Source organism: Vigna unguiculata, chromosome 2 (assembly GCF_037176805.1).
Source record: "Vigna unguiculata cultivar grain cowpea cultivar isolate G323 ecotype 2 chromosome 2, ASM3717680v1, whole genome shotgun sequence".
Lineage (NCBI taxonomy): Eukaryota > Viridiplantae > Streptophyta > Magnoliopsida > Fabales > Fabaceae > Vigna > Vigna unguiculata.
Window position 1 is genome coordinate 4,714,267 of NC_140793.1, and position 13,194 is coordinate 4,727,460.

Here is a 13,194-nt window from a genome sequence, read left to right on the forward strand (position 1 = left end):
ATAGTTTAGGATGAAGCCTTGAGGGCATTGAGACTTGTCTATGAGGCCGAATCTTCAAAAACACCCAGTCCCCAACCTTAATTGGTGATGGCTTCCTATGTTGATTAGAAATGAAAATTGAGTTGTTTAAGGGCTTCATCCTAGTCATCAACTCTTGGCTGCTCCTTGGAAGCTAGTATTATACCAATACTCTGCCCATGGAATGAACAAAGACCACGTTTTAGGTTGCTCAGAATTGAAACATCTTAGATATATTTCTAGGGTTCTATTTAAAACCTCTGTTTGGCCATCTGACTCAGAATGGTAAGTTGTGCTCATGTTGAACTTAGTACCCTGTAGCCAAAATAACTCTTTCCAATATAGGCTCAAGAAGGTAGGATCTCTACCGCTGACAATGGGGGCTAGGATTCCATGCAATTTAACAACCTTTTACAAAAATTTCAGCTACGGTTTGGGCTGTATAAGGGTGTTTGATTGGTATAAAATGGCTGTATTTGCTCAACCTATCCACTACTACCAAGATAGTATCATATCCATGGGATTTGGGGAGATTGACTATGAGGTCTAAAGTGACATCTTCCCACACCTTGTTAGGTATGGGTAGAGGTTGTGACATCCCTTGGGGTGAAGAGGACAAATAGTTATGTTATTGGCAAAACAAACAATTTGCTACAAACTCCGCTACCATCTTCTTCATGCCAATCCAATAGAGTGATTTGCCAATTCTCCTGTATGTTTGAAAAACTCCTGAATGTCCCCTTGTAGGAGTTGTGTGGTGTTCTGTCAGCAGCTTAGGAATCTAGGGAGAGGTGGCTGATATCACTGGTCTGCCTTTGTGATGCAGGAGACCATGCTCCAGGATGTATTGGCCATGTGACTCAGGGGTTGGCCATCAGATCTTCTATAATTTTCTGTAAAACAATATTCCCCTTAACCTCCTCTGTGATAGATTGAAAGTCCTGTCAGAAAGGTTTGGACAACACACACATCTCCTTGTCCTGTCACATTTTGTAGCCTCTTGGAGAGTGCATCTGCCACTCTATTTGAAGCACCCGTGTTATAGACAATATCAAACTTGTACTCCAATAACTTGGCTAACCAATTTTGCTGATTCTAAGTCGTTATCCTTTGTTCTAGGAGATACCTTAAGCTCCTTTGATATATATAAACCGTGAACCTCTCTCCAAACAAATAAGGCCTCCAATGTTGGATAGCCAACACCAAAGCCATCAACTCCTTCTCATAAATGGACTTTGCAAGAGATGTATCCGACAAGGCCTTGATGTAAAACGTGATTGGCCTTTTATTCTGGGATAACACTGCCCCAATCCCATTACTTGACGCATCACATTCAATGGTAAAAGGCTGGCTGAAATCTGGCAGTACCAGAACTGGTGCAGTAGTCATGACTTGTTTCAATCTTTGTAGTTCCTCCATACTCTGCTTATTCCACTCAAACTTTCCCCTTTTTCAGCAAGTTGGTTAAGGGCTTGGCTATTTTCCCATAATCCTGTATAAAGCGCCTACAATAACGCAACCCCTTAAAGCCTTGATTGTCTTAGGTGTGGGCCACTGATATATGGCTGCTAGCTTCTCGGAATCCATCTCAGCCCCTTCGTATGAAATAACATGGCATAAATACCTCACTTCTTGCTTCCCAAATTCACATTTCTTTCTATTTGCAAAAAATTGTTGCTGCTGTAGCATTCCCAGCACTTGTTTGAAATGGGTTATATGCTTCTCCCATGATTTGCTGTTAATGCATTTCCCATCAAAGAACAGCAACACACACTTCCTCAAGAACGCTTGTAAAATGGTGTTCATGGCACATTGGAATGATGCTAGGGAATTGGTTAGCCTAAAAGGCATAACCAAAAATTCGTAATGCCCATGGTGAGTGCGAAATGTAGTCTTCGGAATATCAGCCTCATTCATTCGGATTTGATGATAGCTCGCTTTGAGATCCACCTTTGAAAAAAATTTGGCTCTGTGTAATTCATCCAATAACTCCTCAATAACTAGTATAAAGAATTTATCCGAATTTGTGGCCTTGTTTAGAGCTCGGTAATCTATGTAAAATTTCCAACTCCCATCCTTCTTTCTAACTAAGATCATTGGGCTCGAATACGAGTTGTTACTAGGCATGATTATACCCGTTTTGAGCATCTTAGAAACTTACTTTCTATCTCTAATTTCCGTAAGTGAGGGTACCTGTATGGCCTCACATTAACTGGATTTTCCCCAGCCTTAATGGTTATTTTGTGATCCATCTCTCATCGTGGTGGCAGCTCTACCATCTCCTGGAAAATTCCCTTATACTCCTCCACCACTCCCTTTAGCTCAAGTTGCTGTTTAGGAGTCAACTCACTTTCTAATCTCTCGCCATTATCACCCTTTGTTACTCCTAGTTCCCACACCAATGACACTAATTCTATCTCTATTTCTTTCAGCAAAGCCTGAGGTGTGACCATTTCTTTTGTGAGTAGGATCCCCTTTTACTTGAATCTGCTGACCCTCTACCATAAAACTCATGGTTAAATCTGTTGACCTTTACTTCTCCTAAGGATGCCAACCACGTCACTCCTAGGATTAAATCTACCCCTCCCAGTTCGAAGAGGAAGAATGTTTCCCTCACTTTATATCCTTCCCGTTGCACTTCTATCCCATTAAAAAACCAACTCGTTTTCTTCTTACAGCCATCTCCCAATTTAACACAGTATGGTGGTGTGCCCTCCACCTGCAAGCCTAACTCAGACGCTAGATTTGTGGAAACAAAATTGCAGTTGGTTCCACTACCTATCAAGATTAGGACTCTTCTCCCCCTAACCCATCCTGTAGCTTCATTGCATTAGTTTGAGTCAACTCCATCCTTAACATGATTGGGTGTGTTGAAGAACCCACATCAACTAGAGATAAGGCCACATTACACTATAAAGAGGGTGCAAATCTCACCATACAAGTCAGCTTTGCATGATTAAGTTAGATTTAAAATCCACTTTCTTTACAATAAACAGATCAATATGGGATTTCCAACATACTCCCTCATGGAGAGAATTGAACAGTTAAGCATGGGAATAGATATTTATGGATGGTCCTATTAAAAACTAATAGTAGGTGGCCAGATAAGTCCAACGACATGTGCTAGCATAGCCTCTAATACCATATAAGTAAAGCGGACAATAATTTTGCCTAACATAACCTCACAAAATCAATTAACTTGCAAAATAAGGTTTGCATCCACTCATACTATAATTTCAGCAGTCAACCTAGGATCTCCAACACTAATAACTAAATACTGATGGAATTTAGTGGGTTTCCTCTAACTTTCAAAGATTAAACCTTAAATCACTTCAAGGACTGTGATTGGGCCACTCTGCTCCAACACTACAATGGTTGCAACAACCACGATTTCAAAACACAACACAATGAAATTGCTATTGTACTATATTATTGCTACAACAACTATTGACTACCTAGATTGGTTCCCTAATGGAACTTTTACGGATCTATGTGTCAGAACCTTCCACGTCACTTCTCTTCCACTTTGTTGCTCTTTTTATCTCTTCTCTTCCACTTTGTTGCTCTTTTTATCTCCCAGCCGCAGTTTGCCATTTCTTCTCTTGGTCTCTTTTGTTCAAGTTCTTGGTCTTCTTTCTCCACCTTGCTTTTTCTGCACTTGAGACTGAGACTTTAAAATATATAAGTAGTGGACAACTGTACCACTCTCCTCCTCTTCTATTTATAATGAAGTAAGTACATATGAAAAGACTACTCTAAGATACTAGGCATGATTACATGCAACAGTAGATACGGCAGTAGATAGTTTCCCACACTCAACACCCTACACATAGGGTTAATGATACAATAGGTAATAATTCTAACACTCCCCCTCAAGCTGGAGCATACAAATTGTATGAACCAAGCTTGGAACAAATGAACTCAATCCGAGGTCCCCTTAATGACTTGGTCAACACATCTGCAAGTTGGTCATTTGACCCAACGAACTCAGTACAAATTTCCTTGGTCATCAATTTTTCTCAAACAAAGTGGCAGTCAATTTCTATGTGTTTAGTTCTCTCATGAAACACTGGATTTGATGCAATGTGGAGAGCAGCCTGGTTGTCACAGTACATCTTCATGGTCTGAATTTCATAGAAGTTAAGCTCTCGAAGAAATTGCTTTACCCATATGAGTTCACACGTGAGAGACGCCATTGCCCGATATTCAGCTTCAGCGGTGGATCGAGCCACTACATTTTGCTTCTTACTTTTCCAAGAGATAACATTTCCACCAAGGAGGACACAATATCCCGTAGTAGAGCGTCTGTCAATAGGAGAGCCTGCCCAATCAGCATCACAGTACCCAGAGATTTGAACATTTCCTTTATCTTCATATAGCAAACCTTGTCCTGGAGCCTTCTTGAGGTACCTTAAAATACGGATGATGGCATTCCAATGTCCAAGACATGGAGTCTGCATAAATTGGCTAACAATTCCAACTGCGAAAGATAGATCAGGCCTCGTAATAGTGAGATAAATTAACTTTCCAACGAGCCTCCTATATCTCTCTGGATCGGAGAATAATTTGCCTTCTTCTATTGTTAACTTCTGATTTGGGTTCATAGGACTCTCTACTGGTCTACAGTCAATCATACATGTTTCTTGTAATATATCAAGAGCCTATTTCCTTTGAGAGATTACAACTCCATCTTTTGACTGAGCTACTTCAATGCCCAAGAAGTATTTGAGGCTTCCGAGATCCTTGGTTTGAAAATGTTTACACAAGTGCTCCTTCAGTTGAGATATTCCAGTAGTATCATTTCCTGTAATAAAATATCATCAACATATACTATTAGGTAGACACATTTCCCAGGAGAGGTGTGTTTATAAAAGACTGAGTGATCTGCCTCACTGCGTCTTAACCCAAATTTCTGAACAATGGAGCTGAATTTTCCAAACCAAGCTCGTGGTGATTGTTTGAGGCCATATAAAGATCGATGTAATTTGCATACCATACCAAACTCCCCCTGAGCAACAAACCCAGGAGGTTGCTCCATGTAAACTTCCTCCTCAAGATCACCATGAAGGAAGGCATTTTTGATATCCAATTGATGAAGCGGCCAGTGACGAATTGCTGGCATGGCAAAGAAGAGGCGAATAGTAGTCATCTTGGCCACGGGAGAGAAGGTATCACAATAGTCAAGGCCATAAACCTGAGTGTATCCTTTTGCAACCAATCGGGCTTTGAGTCGATCAACCTAACCATCGGGGCCAACTTTAATTGCATACACCCATCGACAACCAACAGCTTTCTTACCCGAAGGGAGGGGCACGAGCTCCCAAGTATGATTGCTTTCAAGAGCCCGCATCTCTGCAATCATGGCTTGTCGCCATCCAGAATGATCAAGTGCTTCATTCACATTTTTGGGAATAACAACAGAAGACACTGAGGATAAAAATGAACAATAGGAATGCGATAATCGGTGATAGCTAAGAAAATTATAAATGGGATGTGGATTTCGAGAGGAACGAGTACCTTTTCTGAGAGCAATGGGCCAACCTGAATCACCTTCACCAGGAGTCGTGGGATCAAGAGACGAGGGAGAAGAATCTGAAGTAGGGGATTCACCATGTTCTTGAACAACTGGACTATTCGTCGGCGTCCTGTGTTGGAGAGAATCAATAGGTGGAGATGATGGCTCAGGAGGACTTTGGTCGAGACTCGGAGGGACAGGGACATTGGAAATATTGTACTCAACCACGGGAATAGGAAGAACCTACTGTATGACATGGACATCTTGAACAGATGGAGAGAAGTAAGGGGTCTGTTCAAAAAATGTAACATTGGCAGACATGTAATATTTCTTGGTTTCAGGAGAGTAACATCGATACCCTTTTTGAAGTCGTGAATAGACCAAGAAAACACATTTGAGAGAGCGAGCAGAGAGCTTGTCTAACCCGGGAGACATGTCATGAACAAAACATACACAACCAAAAACTCTAGGAGAAGTGTGAAAGAGAGGATTTTCTGGAAACAGAATGGAGAAAGGGACCTTATGATTGAGAGAGTTAGATGGCATCCGATTAATAAGAAAACCTGCAGTTAAGATGGCATCTCCCCAGTGATGGACAGGAACATTGGCACTAAGCAAAAGGGTACGAGCAGTTTCAACTAAGTGTCTATTTTTTCTTTCTGCTATACCATTTTGTTGTGGCATATGAGGACAAGTAGACTGGTGCAGGATACCATGGGAACTCAAAACATTAGAAAGAGCAGACGAAAAATACTCTTTGGCATTGTCACTTCTTAAGATTTTAATTACTTGACCAAATTGATTCTTGATTTCATTCAAAAAGGATGTGAAGAGGGATAATAATTCAGAACGATCTCTCATAAGATAAACCCAAGTACATCTCGAATATTCATCAATGAAAGTAACAAAATACCTAAAGCCAAAAGATGAGACACGACTAGGTCCCCAAATATCGGAATGGATGACAGAAAAACTAGAAGTACACTTTGATTGAGACCTTTTAGGAAAGGTAGATCTAACATGTTTTCCTAGTTGACATGACTCACATTCTAAAGTCTGGAGACGACTACGTTCAGGAAACATTTTCTTTAACTTGGACAGGTGAGGGTGACCAAGCCGATCATGTAACATTTTAGGATTGGGAGCTGCAACACATGACACACGTGGACGAGATCCAAAATGGTATACTCCGCCCGCTTCATATCCTTCTTCAATCTGTCTCCCCGAGCCACGCTCCTGTATAACAAAAGATTTGTTATCGAAGGTTACAGAGCAATTCAATGTTTTGGTTAACTGACTTAAGGAAATTAAATTGAAAGGACAATTGGGGACAAAAAGGACAGATTTTAGATTTAAGGACGGAGATAAGATGGCTTGACCGACTCCCTTTGAGGATGTTTTAGAACCATTTGCGAGGGTTATAAAATGAGATTTTTCTTGGAATGAAATGGTTGAGAACAAGGAGGTATGACCAGAAATGTGATCAGAAGCACCAGAGTCAATTACCCATGAATTGTGACCTTCCATGGAATGAGAGATGCAAACAGTTGATGTACTTGGAGCTTGAGATGACTGTGCCAAGCTGTTGGATTTGAGGCGTTGGTACTCTTGATATTCGTCCTCAGTGAACTTGGAGTCAGTAGTCTCTGCCTGGGAGACATTGGCTGTTTTGGCAGGAAATCCATGTAAAGTGTAACAGTTTTCTTGGGTATGACCCATCCTTTTACAATACGTACACTGAGGACGCCCACGACCTCCACGTCCACCTCCTCTAGTTCCACGACCTCCTCTTCCTCGGGTGGCGACCATGACAGATGGTTCCATTACAACAAGAGTTTCTGTAGTTTGAAGAGTTGGAACACGTATCATGCGGGAGATCAAAGTTTCCATGGAAGGAACCTCATGAGAGGTCAAAAGCTGATCTCGGATATGATTAAAGTCTGGGTGTATAGCGCGGAGGATCATTACCATATAGTACTTGTCAAGCTTTTTCTTCATTTCATCTAGAGAGTCGACTTCCAAGAACATTCGAAGTTCTTCCACAGCAGCTTGAGCGTCATTCATGAATGACATCATATCATGGTTAGTCATTTTCATAGATGCCAACTTGTTCGCCGAATCATAGAGGCGTTGAATATCATTTGCATAGATATTCTGAGTTCGCTTCCAAAACGAGTGGCAAGTTTTGAAGGCCCGTAGAGACATCAAAAGTCGTGGTTCCACCGACTGCCACAATAGAGCACATAGTTGGAAATCTGCTTGTTTCCACTGTTCAGCTTTTTCAGAAGGTACGTGGCTGCCATCTTTCTCAAGGTGTTCGTGGTGTCCTTGACCGAGAAACCACATCTCGACGGCAGCGGACCAAGATAAGTAATTTTGGCCATTTAGTTTCTCGGACGTGATGCAGGGGCTTCCGGAGAATGAAATAGCACTCCCAGTACCTCCAGTGGCCATGATATGATCAAGAGAATAAACAAAAACAGAAAGGATCTCGGAAAACAGTGAAACAGTGACGATTTTCGAATTTGAAGGTGTCGATTTCCACAAGAGGTGCTACTGGACTTCACCGGAATAGAGATTTAAGGGTCAAAACGGGTAGAGGAGGCTCCGGCGACGGCGACTGAGGTGGCGTGACGACGAACTGGTGACTGGAAGGCGGCGCGTGGGCGGCACGCGCCTGGCTGCAGCGAACAGAGTCGACGCGCGTGGAGGCGCGTGGCGACGGCGCTGCCTGCGACACCGGCGGGGTTGGCTATCGCGCGGAGAGGCGGTTCAGATCCGGTGGTTTCCTGACGGAACTGCGTCGGTGGACGGCGGCGGACGGCGGTGGACGGTGGCGGACGGCGGCGGACAGTGGCGGACAGCGGCGGAGGACTGCAGACAGTGGCGGACAGTGTTGAAATGTTGTTTGACAGTGTTGGGTAGTTCAAAAACGAGGTTAAACGAACTTGGACAGCCGCGGACAGCGGCGGTGACTAACGTCGATCGACCGCGGACAGCGGTGACTGAGACTTTAAAATATATGAGTAGTGGACAACTGTACCAACTCTCCTCTTCTATTTATAATGAAGCAAGTACATATGAAAAGACTACTCTAAGATACTAGGCATGATTACATGCAACGACAGTAGATAGTTTCCCACACTCAACACCCTACACATAGGGTTAATGATACAATAGGTAATAATTCTAACATCTGCCATTACTATTCTACCATTACTATTCTACCATCGCCAGCCGCCATGCAAAAAGTGGTCGCCATGGGTCACCTCGAAAAACCCATTTCGCCATAGCCTTGTGGCAGCAGGTTGGGAAACCATTACCGGTTTCTGCCATGGCACCACCGTGGCCGAAATTTGATAACACTACTAGGATGGCGTCAAAGACTTGTCAAAAGATTGAATTATCTCAATCACTAGACTAGATATCACATTTGCAATTAGTATGGTAATTCAATTCATAAATGCTCTTTGTGATAGATGTTGGGATGTTGCCATGTATATTCTTTGATACATAAAGAATGCTCCAAATCATATATATGAGTACAAAGGCGATACCAAGATCATTTATTACTGATGTTGATTGGGTAGGATCACCATTATCAGATAGCAGGTCTAGTTATGGTTATTTTGTTCTACTTGAAGGAAATTTGATCTTATGGAGAAGTACAAAATACAATTGCTAGATCTAGTGTTGAAGTCAAATACTATTTTATGGTAGCAATTGCATTTGAGATGACATGGCATAGGTAACTTCAACAATTACAATTTAGAGATACTTATGAGGCTAAATTGATTTGACACCAAACACCATACACATTGCATCTAATCTAATCTTCCATGCACAAACCAAACACCTAGAGATATATTATTGTTTGTTAGAGAAAATATGCTTTTAGGAGAACACCGACTTTGTTAGTTCCACTTATCAACTAGCAAACATTTGACAAAATATCTCACAATTCTTGAGTCGACTACTTTTACAACAAGCTTGGCTCATGATAATATATGCTAAAAAGAGTGAGTGTAAAAGATCTTATTAGATATTTGTAAATAGGAAAACTTTTAATAAGGATCTTTTTAGATTTCTTCCATGTATTCCTTATTTTCCTTTCTTGCAATTGGCAACCTATAAATCTAATATGGAATAATAATTGTTGTTGAGCCAACCAAGCATCTATTATAAGGCTATTAATGAGTCTCCAAAATCCGATCATGCAAACTTTATGAGATGCCCACTTAGCATGAAAGAGTATGTTAAGATCCATTATTAACTAGCGGTACGACTAAAATAATGTACATAAGTAGGGGTCAACCCTCTCTATATGAGTTGGCTTTCGAAGTTAAGTTAGGCCTCAACGTAAACTAGAATAAAAGGAGACGTAATTGAGGAGAAAATCTAAAGTGTAAAATCTATTGCATAAATAGGGCAAAACTCGGAAATAGTGACAAATAATTTCTACTCTTGCAGTTATACCTCGAAAAAAATACAAATAAGATATTGAATAATACAACACAACTTGAAGACAAATAGTATTACCTGCACTTTATCATTCCCCAATAATTTAGTCACACTTCCAGACCAATAGCAACCATCGGTATACCAATCTACCAAATCCCCAACTTTCCATGTGTTGTTAACAATAACAGTCACTTCTGACCTGCCATTCACATCAGGCTTTCCACTTTCCCGAGAGAAAGTAGGGAATGAAGGTCGCAACATCAATTCCTTGTTCAAGCCCTTTGACTTGCCAATATTACTTAGAGGCTTTTGATACAACTTGATCCAACTTGGCTCTACAAACAAGTAATGCAATAATTGTAACTTCAAATGAATTATTACCACTTCCAACTTTAATAGTAGTTATCAATGTGAGTATGGGGGTTTACTTACAAACTCCAAGGATTAGAGCTCTCCTGAATTTGTTAGAAACACTTGTGTAATTAACATATTTATCAATTTGGATAGAAAAACATGGCAACTAACAATTAAAACAATATAGAAGGATACCGTTAATAATAGACAATAGACAACAATTTAACTATTCAATTAATTCGTGAAATAATTCTTGTGTTCAAAGTTTGCTACAATAAAATTGATTCAATTGATAGCCCTAGCACAGTTATCATGCAACCTCATTTCATTATGGATTTATTATGATATAAACACAAATAAAATAAAAGCCATTTATCATATTTATTTCTTCAAATCACTCAGTTTTCTCTCTTGTCCAACTTTCCTTCAATTGTTATTCATGCAAATGTTGACAATGTATTATAGAGATTTTGTTTTCTAAACATACTCTCTTTAGCTTCTAAAAGAAATCCATTCTAGTATCAAATATTTTCTTTTGCACCTACCACCACATTTACTCAACCGTGTTCCATTATATTGCATGAGAAGAAAATCTTTCAAAAGGAAGAGCAATTTGAACCATATGAAGTCAACAACATTAGAAATTTATTCTAAATCCTCAAATCCTTCTCAAGGCTCCCAATGAAGAAGATGATCAAGCTGAAGGAAATGTCAATCCAATGTTGAAAGTTGGACAGTCTACTCTTGTCTAAAACCACTAGATAATATATATGAATGAATCTTTGTGTTATTACGTGCTATCCTCTTATGTTCGTGAATCTTCTGATGTGTGTTCTATGAAGTTGTATCATCACCAAACCTTCTAAAGGTCATCAGGTTCAACCATGATGGTGTCTAGCGCTTCTTCAATCCGAGACAAATAGAACAGGATTAACTCACTCTAATACCAACTTAAGATTAATAGTAGAGAAAAAATATTTTTTGAGGACTTAAAACACCTATCATCAGATATCATATCTATAATGACAAAAATCTTATACAATGAGAAGATGGAAGATCAAAAAGGCTAAACTAGAACCTAGGTAAAAGACTAGGTACAACTCATAGGTAGAGAAAAAATATTTTTTGAGGACTTAAAACACCTATCATCAGATATCATATCTATAATGACAAAAATCTTATACAATGAGAAGATGGAAGATCAAAAAGGCTAAACTAGAACCTAGGGAAAAGACTAGGTACAACTCATAGGTAGTAGTTCTCTACACAACTACTTTCTACCAAGATTTAATATTTATTCTAACAATATACACAGCTGAAGATCCTGCGATTTACATAGTATTTCCGATTTAAATCTGACGCATAATTGGCAAAGCAAAATCACCAGGATTGTCGAAAAAAATTGTAAAATCATGTGGATCGCCATTTTTTATAAATTCTCCGTTGCACAACTTGTTCACCTACTTGGGTGAATGGATTCAGGTCAAATAAAACCTAAACCTAATTAAAAGTTAATGCAATTAAAAACCCTGGTTATGTGTGTTGTTAACCGCAACACCACCAAATTGAAATTTCACCGTTTTTTTGCAGCCACAGCACATGTTCACTTTCCTGGTGAATGGTGGTTTTAATTAAAACAAAAATCCAAACCCAATTAGAAATTAAGGGTTTTCTATAACACCCTTCACCTTTTTGATTGAATGGGTTTCAATTAAAATAAAACCCAATTAAGGCACCTATAACTTACAGGTATCTCTTCTCCCAGTATAACTTGGATTAGTTACGTGCAAATCATCTCTTCACCCACCCAATCCAATTGAATATAAAATTTAGAACTTCAAAAATGGCACTGGTTCGCCTAACATGCATCTCTTCTTACAAAATACAAAATTCGTAGTCGCAAACCCAAGTGTTCATAGCGACACTCATAGACTAGAGCATTGGCACACTTTTGCCTACTTCTCCTTAATCGCTGGATAACATTCACACTCACACACTCAAGGCACCTACACAGTTTTGTTTCCGTCTCTCCTTGTTTGCCTGAAACCACTCGTACTCTCAGACTCATGAAACAGTTTTCTTTTTTATCCCTTTCATTTTAGAAAACAAAATGCAAAAGCACTGTTAACATTATAATGGCATCTAAGCCTTCTAACCCTACCTCTAGTGATGATGTTGACAACTCACAAAAAATGTTCACTTTAAAAAAGTTGTAAAAAATGCTCTGGGTTGTAGAACAAAATTCGCTTGGAAGCATGGAATGTGTATTAATGGCAATCCAAACTAAAATTCAATGCAAATTTTGCCAAAAGACTATAATAGAAAGGGTTTACGTAATTCCTTAAACAAATGTGTATAATGAAGTAAGAAAAGAAATGTTTTCTCGTTATCTTTGTGCCTAATGTACACTTGGTGACTCGATCTCCAACTTGCGAGTCTAGTCCGAGTCAACCAAGTCTGAGTGAGTCAACTCCGAGTCTAGTGAAAAACGAGTTTGTGAATGAGTCAACTCATGAAAGGGAACCAAAATCGTAAACTCATACAAGTTTGCAAGTTAAGTTGCGAGTTTGATAACCATGCAGACCACAATTAATCAACTATTCAAGAAGGATCAAATAGAAAGTACTTGTAGCAAAGTTTTTCAATGAAAATGCCATATTGTTTAATGTGTCAAGAAACAAAGTGTTAGACTGTTTGATATTATTAAGATATTGTTAATCACAATATCAAACAATATCTTCTTTTTACTCTATTTTTCCAGTTACTCTTTTTAATTATACACAAGGAAGATTAATCTTAAACCCTATTTTCTTTATTCTAAACATGGTATTAGAGCTTAAGGTATT

At 39.5% G+C, this 13,194-nt stretch overlaps 1 protein-coding gene across 2 annotated transcripts in view; it reads right to left on the bottom strand.

Moving 5' to 3' along the window:
• LOC114173350 (uncharacterized) overlaps positions 1-13,194 on the bottom strand; it is a 29,000-nt gene that overhangs the window by 3,459 nt on the left and 12,347 nt on the right. For both annotated transcript variants that reach the window (XM_028057675.2, XM_028057676.2), the window contains one exon: positions 10,073-10,329. In XM_028057675.2, coding sequence (XP_027913476.1) covers positions 10,073-10,329 — 257 coding nt within the window. The remainder of the gene's footprint in view (positions 1-10,072; positions 10,330-13,194) is intronic.